This window comes from Mobula hypostoma, chromosome 20 (genome assembly GCF_963921235.1).
Source record: "Mobula hypostoma chromosome 20, sMobHyp1.1, whole genome shotgun sequence".
In the NCBI taxonomy this organism is placed as follows: Eukaryota; Metazoa; Chordata; class Chondrichthyes; order Myliobatiformes; family Myliobatidae; genus Mobula; species Mobula hypostoma.
In genome coordinates, this window is record NC_086116.1 from 45,993,768 (window position 1) to 46,015,901 (window position 22,134).

Sequence of the window (22,134 nt, forward strand, 5' to 3'; positions counted from 1 at the left end):
GAGTCTGTGGTTGCCAGTGCTATCAAGTTTGCTGTTGTGTGCTGGGGCAGCAGGCTGAGGGTAGCAGACGCCAACAGAATCAATAATCTCATTCGTAAGGCCAGTGATGTTGTGGGGATGGAACTGGACTCTCTCACGGTGGTGTCTGAAAAGAGGATGCTGTCCAAGTTGCATGCCATCTTGGACAATGTCTCCCCTCCACTACATAATGTACTGGTTGGGCACAGGAGTACATTCAGCCAGAGACTCATTCCACCGAGATGCAACACAGAGCGTCATAGGAAGTCATTCCTGCCTGTGGCCATCAAACTTTACAACTCCTCCCTTGGAGGTTCAGACACCCTGAGCCAATAGGCTGGTCCTGGACTTATTTCCTGGCATAATTTACATATTACTATTTAACTATTTATGGTTTTATTACTATTTATTATTTATGGTGCAACTGTAACGAAAACCAATTTCCCCCGGGATCAATAAAGTATGACCATGACATTTAAAAAGAAGAATAGTGATGTAGTATTTATGGGTTCATGGACAGTTCAGAAATCTGACCATGAGTAAAATGAGGAAGTGTAGTGTTCTGTGAGTTTCTCTGTGGCCTTTTGAGGGCGTGTAATGTTCTCTGGGGCACCAGCGTGCTGTGGTGAGTACAGATTTAGCTCCAGTTCTCGTTTAATTTTTAGTTCGTCCTCAGTCTCCCCCTTCCAAAAAGTCTCTTCCTGGAATTGGCTTTGGATAAAACTGTAACCTTAACCCATTCTCCACCACCGATCTCCCTTTAAGTTTATTCATGAGCCTTCAGGACCACTGTTGACACCAACATTCCCTGTCCATTCCAAATGCCCTTGAACTGAGTGGTTTGCTCAGCCATTTTGGAGGGCAGTTAAGTGTCAACCATTTTGGTGTAGGTCAGTTTTCATATAAAAGCCAAGGTGTTCCTTCCCCAAGCAAAATGGGGTATTCCAAGCAACCCGCACAGAATGCTGGAACTGCCTGGTGAAGGGTCTCAGCCCAAAGCATTGCCTGTTTACTCTTCTCCATGGATGCTGCCTGGCCTGCTGAGTTCCTCCAGCATCTTGTGTGCGTTGCTTGGATTTCCAGCATCTCATTTGAAATGAGGTAATCTGATTGGTTTTACAGCACTCCAGCAATTTTCTGGTTATTGTTTTACCATTATAACTCTAATTTATAGCTACATTAAGTGCTAGAACTTCCTTTGCCCGTATTACTGCCAATTCCTGTGTTAAGCGGGTCACCCGAACTCTGAGAGATTTTGTCAACTTTTCCTGGCACCCAGACATCTTCCTGTGCCATGAGGCAGTTACACACTTCATTCTGACTTCAAAGGACAACGATGCAACTTTTTGCCATGGTCCCATTGTCTCCATGTAAAATAGCATCCCCCCCCCCCCCCGCCCAAGGCTCAGCCCTTCGCCATCCTCTAGAGGTCATTTTGCCCCCCTGGAAGCACTCTCCTGGCAGCAGCGTTCAATCGTCCAGTGGCAACGCTCTCCTGCTGAGGGACGTTACCTCGGGATGCGGCTGCAACCAGTAGCAGCTGTCGGACCAAATGGCAATAGCTACGGGAAACTGCATCAGTAGAGGATGCTGCACTGAAACCAAAGGTGGGGAAACGTGCTATTCTACGGACCTCGCAGTAGAGGTTCCTAATCTTGTTGCAGTTTTCATAAGCAGCATTAGAGTGCTGCTTACTGCTATTTTAGTATCATTAGTAAAGCAGTCTCTAGCCCATAATCTGCTACCACCTTGATGAGAGTTAAGTACACTTCTACTGATTTTTTGATTACTAGTACCAGAGCAGTGCTAACAATATGGCCACCACAGTGTTATACCGTTGCCGGTTACTCAGGTCTTTGGAGACCTCACAGCCCTGTCCATTCTGTATCAATGAGTAAGAGGCCTTTTGCCTCATCTCTCCCAGGGTGAATTATCACAGTGGCACATTTAGCAGATGTAACTTATGTATTTTGCATGTAAATTATGAATGTACTAATTAATTGCTTCCTGTTGCAGTGTTACCAAGAGATCTGTGACTGCACAAAAAATAGCAAGGTAAGACCAGGATCACCTTTACTGCACCCATGTTGTCAAACTAGTAGAATCGTTACACCAGGAGAAAATCTGCAGATGCTGGAGATCCGAGCAACACACGCAAAATGCTGGAGGATCTCAGCAGGTCAGGCAGCATCCATGGAAAATAGTAAACAGTCGAGACCCGTCATCATTATAGCAGCATTTGAAAGACATTTGGAAACATGCACTGATAAGAAAGGTTTGGAGGGAGATGGGTCAAAAGCAGGCAAAAAAGTTGTCAAACTAGTAGAATCGTTACACCAGGAGAATATCTGCAGATGCTGGAGATCCGAGCAACACACGCAAAATGCTGGAGGATCTCAGCAGGCCAGGCAGCATCCATGGAAAATAGTAAACAGTCGAGACCCGTCATCATTATAGCAGCATTTGAAAGACATTTGGAAACATGCACTGATAAGAAAGGTTTGGAGGGAGATGGGTCAAAAGCAGGCAAATGAGATGGGCACCTTAGCATGGATAAGTTTGGTCAAAGGGCTTGTTCCCATGCTGTATGACTGTGAGTTCATGACATGATCAACTTGTGTGTTTGTTCGTGATCACTTACCTTTGCAATGATGGATTTTCCAGGCTAAGTTTTATTCTAACCAGGGAGAGTTTAATTCCCTGAAGTTGTGAGTCTGTGGCAGGGGTGAGGATGTCCCAGTTCTTCTGAAGAGGATCCACTTCTTAAATTTATGTGCATAAGTCTGTGTAAATAGCATATTGAAAGAGAGATTATTAAATATTTGTGATTTGAGGATTTATATAAATAGAAACATTGAGAGCAAAAGGAGGGACATTATTGTTAACTTTATAAACCTTTCTCCACAACTTGAGTATTGCATCATGTTATAAAGAATTAACTTTACAAAAATGAGAAGATCCCAAATAAGATGCAGAAAAGATTTTCCACAATGTTGCCAAAGATGAGAAATGTTGGTCACAAGGTCAGGTTGGAGAAGCTGAAATTCTTCTCCATTGAAGAAGGAAACCTTTGTGGAGATTTGATGGATATCATGGAAGTTCTAGGTGGGGTCAGTAAAAAGAAGTGCTATGTTTTGCAAGATCGTTCAAGGACCAAGGCTTTTTTTATGCATATTGTATTTAGGATCTGCAGCTCACAACATGTTGGAATGATGGATGCAGTATCAATCGGTGATTCCCAGAGGGAACTGTATAGGCATTTGAAGAGAGAGAGAGAAAAAATTAAGGGCTTTGAGGAAAAATGGTGGAAAAGGGTCTGAAAAGATTACTCTAACAGGAGCCAGAATCATCTTCATGAAATGAATGGCTTCCTTCTATGCCAAAACAATACTCTTCTATAGAGGGTCCTGTTCTGTACTGGAGACTCCAGTTTCTGTTATATAAATTTTGATATGAGCTTGTCCTTGGCTGGTCAGTGTAGTAAACCTGTCTGAAACTAATTGTTAATGTGCATTTTTTAATCCTTACTCCAAAAAGTAAAATAAATTGAATCCAGCTGTTGTTTTCCAGGAGAAGATAAAGAACTACTGTGTGGTAGTTAGGCAGTTTAACATTTATAAAACTGCTGACAGGATGCTGTTAGTGGGAGCTTAATCTAATGGTAGAACACGAACAAGAATCATTTTAAAATGTCAAGAATAGCTTTGATTTGACAAGCTTGGATGGGCAATAAAAGTTTCGGGAGTTGTGCCAAAGGAAATCAAGTTAATCATAAATCTATGGCACAAATTGGAAAATCAGGAAAGGAAACCATTTAGCACCATTTATCTAAATAGTACTTGATAAATTTTGTAGATTTCATTCAAGGGAAATACAGGCGAGAAAAAAATGATTCAGAATACCCAACATCTGCAAATGTTTCTCTGAATAATCTTGCCCTCTGCAAAATGACTATTTAGACACACTGATCCTTCCAGCTGATTTGTCGGACAATAAATCCCATTAATATTCTAGACATGGTTTACAATGTATATATTCAATGTGAAATGTAAATATTAGTTGGCTCAGTCAAATGCATTTTGTTTTGTTGGTTAACTAACTCCTAAAAGAGAAATATCTTCTGTCATTTAGGTAAGTATCTTTTCCGAGAAAATACATAGATTGATTAATAGCAGTTAAACTCATCACTGGCTATGAATGCATAACATAAACTTCAGGCAGCCCATGACAACAGTAACTGGTAGGGCTCTGAAGTGTACAGAGTGGAGTTTCTGCTTTTTGCGCAGTTGCCGATGTCGTCTGGATATCAGCATTTTTGTAAAGTACTGCAATCTGGACATGAATTCTTACATATTTTTGAATGTAGAATATGCAATGATCTTGTGCAAACAGGAAATTTTAAAAATGTAATTAAAATAATAAATTGCTTTTAATAATTCCTTGATATACTTATGAATATTAATTTGGTGTAGTTTGATTAATACAATGGAAGATTTTGTCACAAAGATAAAGAAATATAATCACTGTGTCACCCAAAGATCTGATCATAAATAAATAACTCCAACTGATTTTAAAAATGTAGCGTCATCTGGTAGCTATTTTGAGGTGCAGTAGAGTTAGAAACCCATGTTCATCTAAAAACATGTCTGGGACTCCTGCATCACTCTGTCTATCTGCTGATGGAAACAGTTTTCATTGATGTAATGCATGAAAGACCCTGTCATGGTAACTATCATGATTCATAACCTTTTGTGTAATTGGGCACACATAATTTTGCATGTTGGCCACATTCCTGTGAGCAACATTACGCTATGGCTCGAGCTCTTAAGGGAGAGGGATGAGCAGCAGCTGTTGCTGGAAGTCATAGAACAGCCTCGGATTAACTGATGTGAAGAGTACCAAGGCCAGTACTGGAGCAGGCCTCTGGGGGTTTTGTTGATTTTGATGGCAGAATTGCATTAAAAATAGAAGGGTTCAACTGACACAAATTGGCTCCATTATTGCACCTGAGCTGATTGCCCCTGTATCAGACTCTCCATCTAAAGTGTAAGCAATGGTGCTTCCCTTTAAGTATTATACATGCTAGTCAGTTTTCTCCATTTAGGGCCTTGCAGTCCTATCCATGTATTCTGTATGGCGCACGTGCCTTTAGCGGTATCAAGTCCCTGTTGCTTGATGATTGGTGTCACTTCACATTGATGTCCATTATTCATACAAAGACACGATGCTACAAGGTCCAATTTATCTGATGCACCAAACCCTTGCATTTTAAAGAAACATGTGGTACTCAAATATTAATTTCTAGGCCTCAGTCATTGTTTTTCATTTGCTTTGATGAAACTTTATGACCCTTCACCTGGAATGTTCAGCGTAATTCTGGAGAGAACCCTGAGAGTCTTGGACACAAATGAATGCCGTTACCCAATCAGTCAATGGGCAATTGATTTGCTTTGGGGAATTGGTCAGAGTTGTGTGCAGGGCCAACTTCTAACTGAATGTTTTTAAACTAGTACAAAAGATCACGAAAAAAAAAGCTGACTTTTTTTTATCAGATTTAATTTGTGCTTAAGAATCCACAATCTTTTGTAAGGTCCCTTGCCAAGGTTTTCCTTTCAAGTTGTAATTATTGGGTGGTCATGTATCAGGAACACATGGAGACCATATGTGAGCACTGGGAGGAGAGCATCACCTCAGAAATTATCCGCCACCCATATCAGACTTGTTTGTAGGGTAACGTAATTAGTGAAATGGACATAATTCACAATCGTCGACATTGAGCTGGGATTTGGCTGATCTGATGTGATGACGTAATTACGTGAAAAGGTTTTCAGCGTGCTTTTGTGGTCAGGGTTTGGAGTTCAATAAAATGTGTTATGGTTTTTCTCACTCATAAAATGCCTCACTTTGTTTTATTTACGAAAACCTACAGTTAGCCACCTCAGAACTAACAGAACTAGAATTCAGGCTTTCCATTCTTGTCCCAGAGAATAGAGGCCATGGATTAATACTGGGTCCACAGCCATTTTTGATCCTGTGTTAATGACTTGAATGAAAGAATGGGGTGTCATGTATCCAATTTTGCTGGGAAAGTGAAGTGTAAAGAGGTTGTAAAATCTGCAGGGGGATATTGGGTGAGCATGAAGGTGGCATGTGGAGTATAATGTGGAAAATAATAGATTTTGTCTAAAGTAAGAATTAGAAAGGGAAAAGTGTTACACTATAGTGATGATGCTGTAGAATGAGAGTAAAAGAGAGTTAAAAAGTAGTAAGAGAGTAAGGATAAGGAAAAGGTACGCTTGCTTTAGAACATGTACTGTACTACACAGATTCATTTGGCTGATTCCTAACATGTGGATATGGATTGTGAGGGAACTAAATAACATTGGCATACTCCCACTGACATATATTCTCTACGACAATATGAAGTTCTTGAGGGGCTTGACAGATGAGGAAAGCTGAGAGGCTGATTCATCTGACTGCAGAATCTAGCATTTTGTCTCATGATTAATGGCTGAAATTTAGGACTGAACTGAAAAGAAAATTCCTTGCTCAGAAGGTGTTCACCTACGGTGGTGTTTTCTCTGCAGCACTTTGACTGTGTTATATTGGATGACGGTGGATTCCTACTAATGTCCAACCAGGATGAATATATTGGAAAGGTAAGTGCCTTAAGCTCTTTGCATTTTGATCTTGAGATTTTTGTTACGTTTCCATCTGATACTTGTTTGTGAAGTAAATCAATTTTATCCAAAACAAAGGTTGACAATAATTTTAAAGTAAGGGAGAACTGAGTGATACTGTGAGTTGGCGTGCTGGTGGAAGGGCATGTTGTGATGAGGATATTGTGACTCTGCAACAGAATATAAATACCCTAAATGTGGGTGAGAACTTAGCAAGTGTGGGAAAGACGACAACATGCACCTCAGCAAGAGAAATCAAAAGGCAGATTATTATCTCAATGAAAAAGCATGAAGAACAGGAATCTAGGTAAATGACAAGTAACTAGAAGGCAGATACATTAAGATATAAATGCGTATTAGCCTTTATTTCAAAAATATTGGAGTTTAGAAATATCAGAATCAGGCTATATATCACCAACACGTCATGAAACTTATTAACTTTGCCGCAGCAGTACAATGCAATACATGATAAATAAATATAGGGAAAAATGAATTACATTAAGTAGGTATTTGTCTATTAACTAGTTAAATTAAAATAAGTAGTACAAAATAAAAACAGAAATAAAAAGTAGTGAGGTGGTGTTCATGGGTTCAATGTCCATTTAGAAATCAGATGGCAGTGGGGAAGAAATTGCTCCTGAATCGTTGAGTGTGTACCGTCTGGTTTCTGTAGCTTCTTCCTGATGATAGCAATGAGAAGAGGGCATGTCCTGGTTGATGGGGGTCCTTAATGATGAATGCTGCCTTTCTGAGGCGCTGCTCCTCGAAGATGTCTCGGATACTACGGAGGCTGGTACCCATGAAGGGGCTGACTCATTACGCCAGTTTCCACAATTTACTTTGATCTTGTGCAGTAGCCCCCCACCCCCCTACCCCCAATACCAGATGGTCATGCAGCCAGTCAGAATGTTCTTCAGGGTACATTTATTGAAGTGTTTGAGTGTTTTATTTGACAAACTAAATCTCCTCAAACTCCCAATGAAATATAGCCTCCGTCTTACCTTCTTTACAGCTGCATCAATATGTTGTGCCCAGGTTAGATCCTCAGTGATATTGATACCCAGAAACTTGAAACTTCTCACTGTCTCCACTTCTGCTCCCCCTATGAGGTTTGGTTTGTGTTCCCTCGTCTTACCCTTTCTGAAGTCTACCATCAGCTCTTTTGGTGATATTGAATGCAAGGTTATTTCTGCGACACCACTAACTGGACTACTTCGTTCCTGTATGCCCTTTCGTCACCATCCAAAATTCTGCCAGCAAATTTATAGATGGTATTTGAGCTATGCCTAGCCACACAGTCACAGGTAAAGGGAGAGTAGGGCAGTGAGCTAAACACACATCCCTGTTGTGTGCTAGTGCTGATTGTCAGTGATGTGGGAACACCAGAAATAGAATGAGTGTAGATATCCCATTTTGGTCAAGAGCCTGATGGTTAAGGGGTAGCAACTGTTCTTGAACCTGATAGTATGAGTCCTGAGGCACCTGTATCTTCTACTTGAGGGTAGCAACAAGAAAAGACCATGGCCTGAGTGGTGAGAATCTTTGATGATGGATGCTGATTGTCTGTGGCAACTTTTCATGTAGATGTGCTCAATGGTTGGGAGGGCTATATCCATGATATACTGGCTGAATCCACTAGCTTTTGTAGCATTTTCTGCTCAAAGGCATTGGTGTTCCCGTGCTGGGTCGTAATGCAGACACTTTGCACCACACATCTATAGAAGTTTGCCAAGGTTTTCGATGACATACCAAATCTCTGCAGACTCCTGAGGAAGTAAAGATGCTGTTGTGCTTTCTTTGTGATTATATTTATATGCTGGGTCCAGGACAAGTCTTCTGAGATAGTGACACCCAGGAAAACATAAAAACATAGAAAAGCTACAGTACAATACAGGTCCTTCGGCCCACAAAGTTGTGCCGAACATGTCCCTACCTTAGAAATTACTAGGCTTACCCATAGCCCTCTATTTTTCTAAACTCCGTGTACCTATCCAAAAGTCTCTTAAAAGACCCTGTCATATCTGCCTCCACCACTGTTGCCGACAGCCCATTCCACGCACTCACCACTCTCTGAGTAAAAAAACTTAATCCCTGACATCTCTATACCTATTTCCCAGCACCTTAAACCTCTTGTGGCAACAATTTCAGCCCTGGGAAAAAGCCTCTGAGTATCCACACGATGAAGGCCAATACACCGTATGCCTTCTTAACCACAGAGTCAACCTGCGCAGCTGCTTTGAGCATCCTATGGACCCAGACCCCAAGGTCCCTCTGATCCTCCACACTGCCAAGAGTCTTACCATTAATGCTATATTCTGCCATCATAGTTGACCTACCAAAATGAACCACTTCACACTTATCTGGGTTGAACTCCATCTGCCACTTCTCAGCCCAGTTTTGCATCCTATCAATGTCCCGCTGTAACCTCTGACAGCCCTCCACACTATCCACAAGACCTCCAACCTTTGTGTCATCAGCAAACTTACTAACCCATCCCTCCACTTCCTCATCCAGGTCACTTATAACAATCACGAAGAGTAAGTGCCCCAGAACAGATCCCTGAGGCACACCACTGGTCACCGACCTCCAAGCAGAATATGACCCGTCTACAACCACTCTTTGCCTTCAGTGGGCAAGCCAGTTCTGGATCCACTAAGTTACTGACCCTCTCCACCTCTGACTCGCTGATGAGTACTGGCTCATAGACCCCAGGTTTCCTTCTACTACAATTATTTCTTTAATCTTATTGACACTGAGTGAGAGGTTGTTGGTATTACACCCCCTCAACAAAATTTTCAATCTCCCTGCTGTATGCTGATTCATGACCACTTTTGATACTTCCAACTTGTGTTGTCCAAGTGATCCAAGCCCGTGTGAAGAGCCATTGAGATTGTGTCAGCTGTAGACCTATTGTGGCGATAGGCAAATTGCAGTGGGTCCAGGTCCTTCCTAAGCCAGGTGTTGATTTTAGCCGTGACCAACCTGTCAAACATTTCATCACCGTAGATGTGAGTGCTACTGGACGATAGTCATTAAGGCAGCTCACGCTGTTCTTCTCGGGCACTTGTGAAATAGGTTTCAATAGGAACATTTAATGTCAGAGAAATATATGCAATGTACATCCTGGAATTCTGTTTCTTCGCAAACATCCACAAAAACAGAGGACTGCCCTGAAGAATGCATAGCAGTTAAATGTTAGAACCCCAAAGGCCCCCCCCAACTCAACCCTCCTACGCATAAGCAGCAGCAAAGCAACGACCCCCACACCAGAAAAAAAGCATCGGCACCCCCTACCGAGCGCTCAAGTGTGCAGCAAAGTGTCAATAAATACACAGACTTGCAGTACCCCAAGGAGGAATTGTTCACCCAGTATTCCACATACCATAGGCTCTCTCTCTCCCTAACAAGGGAAAAAGAGGTGTCCCTTGGCGGCACCAGCCTTGAATCTGCCTGCCTCCAGAGCCATGAAAATCCGGCACCCTGAAAGCACGCTAGTCTTCCAGGCTGCATCCTTAGCATATCGAAAAGTGGCCGGTCATGAGGCCCCGAGAGCGGGTTCCATTTCCGCAAAGAACCAAAGTCAGTGTGTAACTCCAGGTCAAGGTCTTCAAAAGAACCTTGAAAGGGGAAAGGGGAAAAAGAGATATCAAAGATAGCAATAGAGCTGTTTCCGAAGATACAAGCAAGGGAGACGCCATTAGGCGCCATCATCCTGCTAAGGAATATGTGGGAACTTCCCATTGTAACAGTGAGAGATTGAAAATGTCTTTGAATACCCCCACAAGTTGATTGGCACAGGTTTTCAGAGCCTTACCAGGAATTCCATTGGGCCCTGATGGCTTGTAAGGGTTCACAGTTTAACACTGGCCTCCGAGACAGAGATCACATGGTCACCTGATGCTGCAGGAATCCTCAAGCTTTCAAATGTGAAAGTCTTGACACTATTTATATACCCTCCATGGATGCTGCCTAACTTACTGAGTTCCTCCAGCATTTTGTGAGCGTGTTGCTCAAGGTTTCAAGCATGTGCCGAATCTCATATGCTTTTGGTATTTTAATGAACATTTTGGAGATGAGGTACAGTTCCACCATCAAACAGAGGGTTGATTGTCATCTTTTAACCAGCGTGAAGCAAGAAGGTCCGTGATGAATTATTTTTGTCATCACTTTCCCTGTGTGACCATTATGCAACTTGAATGCCCCAGTTTCTGATCAACACCTGATCATAACTTGATTCAATCAGTCAGCACTTTGATTATTAGGAACCACTCTCTTCAGTCGTCATTTGTACTTAAAAGGCTTCTTTATTTCCAGCCACACCCCGTGACCATCTATATTCAACAAATTTGTCACCTAGGTAGAGTCAGAGAGCCGTAGGACACTACAGCACAGAAACAGGCCCTTCAGCCCATCTAGTCTGTACCAAACCATTAACCTCCCTAGTCACATCGACCTATACCTGGACCATCGGCCCCTATACTCCTCTCGTCCATGTACCTATCCAAATATCTCTTAAGTATTGAAATTAAACCCACAGCAGTAAGTTCTGGAGATGTAGTTCTCCAAAGATTAATTTCTCAGGAACAGGCCCTGTGAGTACTTTATTTTCCCCAAAGAGGTATTTACTTTAGGAGAGACCTGATATCTTTCTTCCATTTTGTTAGACACCTTCTTTCCTGAAAACACGCCTACTCACTTAAAACTTATGTTTTCTAGAAAACCATGGCAAATATTTTGGTCTCCTAACATGTTCAATCAAGTCCTCATCTACATTGCCCTATCTGTTCTGGACTATCCCAGCCTGCTAATTTCCATAGAATTACTAGAAAGACCACTACAATCATGTGACTTCCAGTGAAGAGAAGTTAGCTTTAAGAGGTAATTCCAGTGGAAGGGTTATTCTTTATTTTTAGCGCCTTTTTAGCTATACAAACTATTTCTGTGGGGCAGAAATATACTTTTTTTTTGTTGTGTATTTTTGCACTAACTAATCTTACACACCACTTCTAACAGTATTCTTACTTGCTTGAAAGAAGGTAATTAATAAAAAAAAATCAGGTTTTCTGAGCAACGTAATATGCTGAAGAACTCAGCAGGTCAGGCAGTATCTTTTCTTCTTCTTCTGAAGCCCCTCACCCCTACTAGGACATAGGCCGCCAACAATAGCTCACCGGAGTCCTCTGCCCTGGGCTAGTCTTTCAACTTGTACTCAGCAATAACCCATCTTCGAAGATCCTTCCTCTCCCAGGAATAACCCAACTTCAAAGACCCTTCCTCTCCCAGGAATGAAATCCTTGTAACTTCTTCTGGCACTTGTGCAGCACTGGAATGTTATGGGATGGAGCTGTTAGCCCCATGGCCAGCCCTCTTCCTTTCACAGCCGGGTCTGGGACGATCCATGATGGAGTTAGGCAGTATCTGTGTCGGTGTTTCAGGCCAAGGTGTTCCATCAGAATTGAAAACGAAGGGAGAAGAAGCCAGAATAAGAAAGAAGGGGAGGGGAAGAGATACCTTCAGGCATCTAAGCAGCCTTCAACAATTCAATTAAATACCACGGCATATCCATCTACATTCAGCTCTACTGGGCACGGCACAAATAGTGTGGATTCAAATGTTCGCTTAGATGCTAAATCCATTAGCTATTCATCCTGGATAAACTAAACATGGCTCAGTTAAAACTGGCTACTTTATTCATGAAAATGTTTGAGATCCCACTACCTGCAGTGTCTAGGCAGACAAGAAGATAGCTAGCTATTGCCACTGCAGACTTCCCATATCTTTCTATGAGGTGGTCAGTCAGGATTTGCTGAGATCTGAAGAGATCAGATATCTCACAATGTCTGGTGGGAGGCTTGCAAACTAGCCCAAGCCTCATGTTGGCAGAAATGTTGGAAGTCCTCAGCAAGTGAGACAACACCTTTAGAGTGTTTGACTCAAGGAAAGATTGGCTAGTGCAGACGCTGTTATTTTATAAACTAATGCAACAGCCCATTTGGTGCTACTATTTTGCCTTATTGCTGTATCTGTAGTGTTTTTGACAATGACTGCTGATTTTTATGTATCAAGTACGTCATTAATTGTGCAAAGTAACTGACACATCTGGAATTTCATTGATGTTTGTCCTGACTAGTCATTCCAACTTTGCAAAATCCACTTCTTTGATTTATGGAGACTGATCCACAGAATTTACTGATGGACTTTTACCACTGTACCATTGAGAGCATACTCACCAACTGCATCTCAGTGGGGTATGGCAATTGTCCCGCATTGGACCGCAAAGCACTCCAGCGTGTGGTGAAAACTGCCCAGCGGATTATTGGCACACAATTGCCCACCATTGAGAACATCCACCACAAACGCTGCCTGGGCAGGGCGAAAAGCATTATCAAGGATGCATCTCACCCTAACCATGGACTTTTAACTCTCCTCCCATCCGGTAGTCGCTACCGGAACCTCCGTTCCCACACCAGAAGGCACAGGAAGAGCTTCTTTCCCTGAGGCTGTGACCCTGCTGAACCTCACATCACAGCGCTAAGGATGATTGCATCTATATTGTACTGTTTCAGTACTTTTATATTTGTGTGCTATAGCACTTACTTTTTATTTGCAGTTATTTTGTAAATAACACTATTCTTCGCATTTCTGGTCAGATGCTAACTGCATTTCTTTGGCTTTGTATGTGTACTCGGCCCAATGGCAATAAAGTTGAATCTAATCTAATCTAATCCTATGGAGACTGATCCAGAGAATTTGTGAGGAAGTTCCTGGCACTGGATTTTAAATCAAATCCTTCTGTCAATTTTCTTGTTGTTTCAGATTGGCAAATTCTTTGGTGAGATTGACCCAAGCCTGATGAAACGTCTTCTAAACACATCACTGTATGCCTTCAATAAATCCTACGATTTCCAGTCTGTGTGTGATCCAGAAAGTGAGACAAAAGCTGCGGCTGGGCTTCGTTCAGTCTACGTTGTAAGTAAAGCTAACAAAATCAATTTCAATGTACCTGTTCTTCCAAGACAAAGCCTCCAAATGCTGAAAAGATTGCCAAGTGGATGAAGTTATAGTTTGTATAAAACTTCACTTCACATGATTTATCTAGTTTGCAGAGTTTATCTTTAAAAATGTTTTACTGACTTTATAATGAGAGACAATTGAAAGCTACAGAACCACACTATCTAATGCCAAATACTGTACTGTCATGAATATCATGGTGCAAAGTGACTTTATAGCCAGTAGCTGAGCCCTGCTGTCTTTTATTAAACCTCTGCTCCCTGATTAAAAATCTAAAGCTCTTCCAGAGTTAGAAATTTGATTTAAAGACAGAAGATGCTGGTGACACTCAGCAAGTCAGGTAGTATCTCAGGCTGGAACCACACCATCAGTCCTCACCTGAGACATTAACACTGTCTCCACAGATTGATCTAACTATAGAATTTGTAGAGGAAGTTATCAGGAAAGTTGATGAAGCCAAGGCAGTGGATGTTGTCTACATGGACTTTAGCAAGGCCTTTGACAAGGTCCCATATGGGAGATTGGTCAAGAAGGTTCAATTGCTTGGCATTTAAAGTGAGGTAGTAAATTGGATTAGGCATTGATTTTGTGGAAGAAGCCAGAGACTGGTAGTAGATGGTCGCTCCTCTGACTGGACTAGTGACTAATGGTGTGCCGCAGGGATCAGTGCTGTGTCTGTTGTTGTTTGTCATCTATAACAATGATCCAGATGATCATGGATCAGAAAATTTGCAGATGTCACCAAGATTGGGGACATAGTGGACAGCGAGGAAAGCTATCAAAGCTTGCAGTGGGACCTGGATCGATTGGAAAAATGACTGAAAGATGGCTGATGGAATTTAATGCGGATAAGTGTGAGGTGCTACAGTTTGGGAGGACCAGTCAAGGTAGGACTTGCACAGTAAGCAATAAGACACCGAGGAGTGCAGAAGGACAGAGGAATCGAGGAAGTCAGCTCCATAGTTCTGAGAAAGTGGTGCCACAGGTAGATAGGGTCATAAAGAAAACTTCTGGCATAAAATATTGAGTACGACAGTTGGGATATTATGTTGAAGTTGTAAAAGATGTTGGTGAGGTCTAATTTGGAGTACTGTGTGTAGTTCTGGTCACTTACCTAAAGAAAGGATATCAATAAGATCAAAAGAATACAGAGACAATTTACAAGGATATTGACAGGACCTGAGGAATAGGGAAAATTTGAACAGGTTAGGACATTGCTCCCTACTGTAGAAGAATGAGCGAAAATTTGATAGAGGTATTGTATTCAAAATTATGAGGGGTAAATACTCGCAGGCTTTTTCCACTGTGGTGAGACTAGCTAGAGTTGATGGGTTAAGGGTGAAAGGTGAAATGTTTAAGGGGAACATGAGGGGGAATTTCTTCCCTCAGAGAGTGGTGAGAGTGTGGAACGAGCTGCGAGTGGAAGTGAGAGATGCAGGTTTGATTTCAACATTTAAGAGAAACTTGGATGGGTGCATGGATGAGATGTGTATGGAGATCTTTTGTCTGGGTGCAGATCGCTGGGTTCAGGCAGATTAGTAGTTCAGTACAGACTAGATGGGCTGAAGGGCTTATTTCTGTGCTGCACTGTTCTGTGGCTCTAGATATCACCTGACGTGCTATGTGTTTTCAGCATCTTATTTCAATTCTCGATTTCCATGTTCCAGAAGTCAGTGTGTGGCTTCAAAGCAACATTAAGCCAAGTGGGTCTGTGAAGCCCTGAAGAACTGAATCTGTGAGGATCAGGGAGATGTCCTACAGGATTTGCATTTATCATAAACAAAGGTGTTTGTCACTTCACCCCAAGGACACGGCTGCACACTTTACACAGGAGAACTGTCCTTGGCCCTAAGAATTTTTCCATCTGCTTTGTCATTTTTCTCTGATGATTGGACAGCATGGGGCTGCATTTGTAACACCTCAGAAAGAGCAGAACTAAACTGCTAGTTTCTTCCCTCAGTGTAGGCCCCACCCTTCAGGTGGAGATAATGACAAGTGAATCAGTTGGGCAAACAGGACGTCAGTCTAGCTGGGGAGTTATATATTATTTTCATTACAATGCTGATGTGACATTATTATATCTTAAGTGAACCAAGCTTGTTATTTATGCATACTTCAATATATTTTGTTGGAATATGGATCAACTTAATAGATTTCAGCAGACTTGTTCATCACAGTTAATGCTGGCTGAATTGAATGCCCTGAAAACAACAAGCAATACAGTCTTGTAGACAGAGGGAACATTGGCATCCTGAAAACCCATTCTCAGAGAGCTAGAGGGTGATTCCAACCACTCTTCAATGTCAACCCCTTCCATTTTATACATCGGAATGTCATATTTGTCAATGCTCATGTAATAACTAGAAACAATTAATATCATGGCTGGTTCTGTATCAATGTCCTGAATTAATAATACTGTTTCTGAAATCACTTTTAGCCCAGCATAGTCGATATTTTGAACATAGGTTGGTGGGCGTCCAGTGCAGCATGGTAAGTATTTCTCATATTTCTTCCATATCAGATTTACTTTGTTTAAGCTAAATTAATAAATTAGTGGGTTTTGTAGGCAGCAGGAAGCAGGCACCTTGTCGGGCCACCCATTCATCTTAAATCATTGTGCAAATATTTTGGGTTTCGTGCTTGTGGGTGACTGCGGAATATAGTCTGATAGGCGTTTCGGGAAACAATGTAGGAAAACATCTGTTTTTAATTTTATATGTCGGACATCTAATCTTACGGTGCCTCCATTGCCCACATTTGTTTGGATGAGGAGCATCTGTGGGCCTCATTGCTTAAACAATATTAAATACAGCAGTGCAGTACTCTTCCAATGCAGGTAGCAGTGATTTATCTGAGAACCCTTCTGGATTTGTCACTCTGCTACCACTCTGGTGCTTATTTTGCTGGATTAGCTCACTTAAGGTTGGTGCCACTAAGAACATAAGAAATAGGAGCAGGAGTAGGCCATCTGGCCCATCAAGCCTGCCCCACCATTCAATAAGATCATGGCTGATCTGGCCATGGACTCATCTCCACCTACCTGCCTTTTCCCCATAACCCTTAATTCCCCTACTATGCAAAAATCTATCCAACCTTGTCTTAAATACATCTACTGAGGTAGCCTCCATTGCTTCATTGGGCAGAGAATTTCACAAATTCACAGCTCTCCGGGAAAAGCAGTTCTTCCTCATCTCCGTCCTAAGTCTACTCCCCCAAATATTGAGGCCATGACCCCTAGTTCTAGTCTCACCTACCACTGGAAACAACTTCTCTGCCTCTATTAAATGCTTTTGGGAGGCTTGCTGTCAACATTGCTTCTTCACTAAATGCTTCCTGTTCTTTGGACTAACATGCAACTGAGCTAATAAGCAAGTTTCCACATTCGAACAGATGCACCCAACAGCAAGGAAAGCAATGGTGAAAAAGAAGGACCTATTTCTGTTCTGTAGTGTTCTATAGTACTGTACAAAAGTCTTAGGCACATACATACAGCTTGGGTGCCCAAGAGATTTGCACAGTACTTGTCAACGTGGAGCGGAGAGCAAGTTTGTATATTTTCTTAGAGCAAAGGACGTTGGGATTGCTGAGGGTAGAGCATTGTGGGAAAAGTGTGGGACAGGTGGCAGAGAAGGAGTGCCAGGGACATGGGGAGGTGCATGTGAAGACACACCCAGCCCTGAGACACCAAGCAAGGTCATCTGATTTCAAACAATTGGTTTATTGATCATTACAGAATGTCTCTCTGGTGCTTCCCACTCCCTCCCCTCTTCCTTCCCCTTTTCCCAACCATGATTCCCCTCTCCCTGCCCCTTTCCCACTCTCAGTCCACAATAAAGGCCCATATCAGAATTAAGTTTATCGTCACTCATTTTTGTCATGAAACTTTTTTTTTGTGGCAGCAGTACAGTGCAATACATAAAATTACAACAGTACTGTGCAAATGTCTTAGGCACCCTAGCTATACATATATGTTCCTAAGACTTTTGTACAGTACTGTGTGACTCTATGACTCTCTATGTATCTATCTGGTACATTTGAAGAGTGCAGATAGGGAACCAGACAAAAGATTGTTTCTATGTTTGTGTGAGGAATAATGGTGCTTCTTTGCAAGCAGCAGGGAAAGGTGCTGCAAACAACAGGAATTCAAGCGACACACATCAAAGTTGCTTGTGAACGCAGCAGGCCAGGCGGCATCTCTGGGAAGAGGTACAGGAGTCCTGACGAAGGGTCTGGGCCTGAAACGTCGACTGTACCTCTTCCTAGAGATGCTGCCCGGCCTGCTGCGTTCACCAGCAACTTGGAAAGGTGATGCAGTAGTTTTGTAGCTTTTGGGCATAAAACACCTAGATTAACAACAAAATCAGCAGAAATGATAAACAAAAGAGATTCTGCATGTGCTGGAAATCCAGAAAACACATGAAGCTCTGGTGGAACTCAGCAAGTCAGGCAACGCAACAGAGGTGAATAAACAGTTGGCATTTTGAGCAAAGATTCTTCATCAGGACTGGAAAGGAAGGAGGAAAAAGACAGCATACAAAGGCTGGGGTTGGGGGGAGCTGAACGAGTACAAGCTAGCAGGTGATATGTAAAACTAGGTGAGGGGGCAGGTGGGCAGGTGCGTGTGATAAAGTAAGAAGCTGGGAGGTGATTGGTGCGGAGGCAAAGGGTTGAAGGAGAAGGAATCTGGTAGGAGAGGCCGTGGACAATTCAAGAAAGGGAAGGAGGATAGGACGAGTGGCACCGGAGGGTGATTGGCTATCGAAAAGATGAGGGGTGAGAGGGGAACCAGAACGGGAACAGAGTTTAAAGGAAGTGGAGGGAGTAAGAAATCAGCTGAAGTTGGAGAAATCAATGTTCATGCCATCAGACTGGATGATATACAGGTGGATTATGAAGTCTTGCTCCTCCAACCCGAGTGTGGCCTCTGGGTGGCAGTAGAAGAGGTCATGGAACAACATGTTAGAATGGGAATGGGCAATCAAGTTGAAATGGATGGCCATCGGGATATCCCAGAGCGAAAGTACTTGACAAAGCAGGGCAGTAAAGCTGTAACCCTCTGGAGAATGTATCGACTTTCTTTAGTCCGGTACCCCTTCCTCAATCGAAACAACTCTGTCGCCCAAAGCAGCTTAAACCTTTGCCTCTGGTTAGGTGACTGGAGATCAGACAGGAAAGGGTAAATTTTATCTAATTGGCTGTGAGTGCAGATTTGATGTAGAACACTGAGCCTAACAATCTTATTTGATTAATGACAATGTCAACAGGAAAGTGCTTATTATAAGTAGGCTCCACAATTTTTCAGAACTTTCCTAGAAATATTAACAACAATATTGCAGTAATTGAAATGATCTAATTAAGTGGCAAAAGGATTGGGGAATATGAATAAATCATTTCACAATAGAAATTCAATTATATGTAATTGGTGAAAAAATTTGGTTGTATTAACCATTTTTCTAGTGTAGATTATTTAATATATTCCCAGGAATTGCTAAATAATTCATGATTTACCAAGTTCTGACATTAACTTTCAACAGACATGGCTAGCTTTAACTTTAACTTAACATTTTTAACTGCCTGGCTGGGAATCAAACACAGCAGATAACAACACCTCCTTAATATCCTTGGTCTATGTAGAATGAGTTATGGCAATAATTGCCCAGGTTATGAATGAGAAAAGTACACTCTGCCACTCATGAGAGCACTGTTTCATTCTTTTATTTTTCTGTTGCTGTCCAGGTCGCTACTGCAACAGTTATTCCTCAGCTTCACCTTGCCACGTTTTCTGGAAGCAGGTACATGAGCATTTGTTCGGGATTGACTATTAATGACAAATCATGGGAGGAGGAGTGAGCTTTCGGCCATTCACACTATGCCTTGATTTTCTGCTTTGACTGCGTATTTCATTAAGATGACAGGGTGGTTGCCAATTCCAATTTGGATGTATTCCTGGGACTTCCTTATCACTGGGCTTCCTGTAACCATCTAGCCCCACGTATCTTTCAATGGTTGCTTAACATACCCAACTTTATTGACGTCTGTCCTCCGTTACTGGCTGATGAATGTACAGACATATTGCTGCATAACTGGAGAATTTGTGACTGATATTTATTCCACATAAATATATTTATAAGTAATAAGCAAATATGTTTAAAGTATAAAACACTTATGCATGGAAGCCACAGTCAGAGGGGTGGGGGACTGCAAGGAATCAGGATAATGCTGTTGAAAGCAACTGATCTACTGTGTTATAATATGGTCAGCAAATCTGGTGCCAGCATAGAGCATTTGAACATAATTTGCTTATAGAATCAGTTTATTCAGGAAATTAACCTGGTGTTGATACATAGGCTAGTAGTCTTTTTAAATATTTTTAAGTTTTTTGCATTGGCAAGACCCTATGAATACCAAGGTGTTTCTCGGGCCTGGAATTGTCAAAGGAGGGCTAATAGGAGATGTGCTGTTTGATGTAGTTAATGATGTGGTGGAAATTTTCAAGAGTAAACATGAAGTGGCTGCATCAGACACCAAGAGACTCCTAACCCTATCTATTTATTGGTGTGGCGCTGGAGAATCAGCAGATTAAGATTTGCATCAAGTTCAGCAGCTCGAAGTTTGCTGCTATGCACTGCCATTTAATTTTTTCCATGCAATCAGTCACCCAAACTTTGCCTTATTGCTTTACCTAATAAAAAAACCTGGGAAATTCATCTCCAAAACCAAGGAGATGATCGTTGATTTCAGACGGTCTCAGCCTGAGCACACACCCCTCAGCATCAGCGGCTCCACGGTGGAGAGAGTGGAAAACATCAAGTTCCTTGGGGTGCAGATCTCAGACAATCTCACCTAGTCCAGGAACACCACTGGGATTGTGAAACGGGCCCAGCGGAGATTGCACTTTCTGAGGAAGCTTAAACAAGCATCACTCCCCAATAACATCTTAACTACAATCTACAGAGGTGTGGTTGAGAGTGTGCTGACCTTTTGCATCACAACCTGGTACTCCAGCTGCAGTGCTGTCGACAAAAAAGCCTTGCAGAGGGTGGTTAGGGGAGCAGAGAAGGTTATTGGTGTCTCCCTACCTCTGTCCAAGACCTCTTTCAGAGTCGATACCTCCAGAAGACACAGTACATCATTAAAGACCCCTCACACCCTCTCCATGAACTGTTTGTTCTTCTGCCATCAGGCAAACGTTACAGGAGCATCAAAACTAAAACCACAAGGCTACTAAACAGCTTCCTCCCACAGGCAGTCAGACTGCTAAATAGCTGCTCCACCTGACTCTGCTTTGGACACTTTTAACTTGCACTGGACACTTATAACTGATTTAACTGACATGTGGATGTTGTGTTTTACTACTATTGTTATGTTTATCATTTAGTGTTGCGTTTGTTATGTTATGATTGCACTGCTCCTGAGGAACGCTGTCTCATTCTGCCCTGCAGAGCTGATGTATGGTTAGAATGACAATAAAGTTTTTTGAATCTTTGAATCTTGAATCTTGAATCTCCAACACCCAGCTGAGATCAAACGTATTTCAGGAGGCAGTGGAAACTGCCTGACAGAATCCTAAATTGTCATCTTACCCTATCTGGTGGATGTAGTTGTTACTCTCTTTTCCCATCTTCTCTTTTTCCAAATTTACTTCCCATGTAATGTAAACCAGTGTTTTGGTAAATTCTATTTTCTTCATCTAATCCTCCCTAACCTGGCTCCCTCTGGATTTCATCCATTTGAACTAAGCATCTTTTTCTAAAGCCTTCAGTCTTATTTCCTCAGTCTGTGTCTTACCGAAGTACAAAGGCTACAGCTTCTTTGGTAGCCAGTGGTTCTTAAATTAACTAGCGGTCTCGTAAGAGGCCACTGAGCCTTACTGAGGACGTTTTGCCTTTCCATTTAAGGTACTAACTGTTACGTTTTATAACTTCAAAACACTGAACTAATTCAGGTGGAGACATAGGAGTCTGAAATGTGAGTCTAACTAGGTATTTACTCTAAGTGAGGTACAAACTTACCGTTTGGTAGCGTGATGATGTATGCAATTCACGTATTTATACATATAACCCGTAATGAATTATTGAAATGAACAAGAATGCTTAATGAAGATATATCTGTATATATACACACAAAATTACTCAAATATTATTGAAATATTAAATACACAACACTAATCCCTGAATATATGCTCAGTGGCCACTTTATTAGGTACCTCTTGTATCTAAAAAAAGTTGCAACTGAGCCTATGTTCATGGCTTTCAGCTGCTGTGGCCCAGCCACTTTGAGGTTCGACATGTTGTGTGTTCAGAGATGCTTTTCAGCACACCACTGTTATAAAGCATGATTATTTGAGTTACTGTCACCTTCCTGTCAGTTTGAGCCAGTCTGGCCATTTTCCTCTGACATCTCTTATTAACAAGGCATTTCCACC

General features: G+C 42.0%; 1 protein-coding gene across 3 annotated transcripts in view; it reads left to right on the forward strand.

Moving 5' to 3' along the window:
- Window positions 1-22,134, forward strand: part of LOC134359480 (voltage-dependent calcium channel subunit alpha-2/delta-1) — a 761,998-nt gene that overhangs the window by 716,117 nt on the left and 23,747 nt on the right. For all 3 annotated transcript variants that reach the window (XM_063072791.1, XM_063072789.1, XM_063072790.1), the window contains 5 exons: window positions 2,035-2,073; window positions 6,606-6,677; window positions 13,515-13,667; window positions 16,147-16,199; window positions 19,446-19,501. In XM_063072791.1, the coding sequence (XP_062928861.1) occupies window positions 2,035-2,073; window positions 6,606-6,677; window positions 13,515-13,667; window positions 16,147-16,199; window positions 19,446-19,501 (373 nt within the window). The remainder of the gene's footprint in view (window positions 1-2,034; window positions 2,074-6,605; window positions 6,678-13,514; window positions 13,668-16,146; window positions 16,200-19,445; window positions 19,502-22,134) is intronic.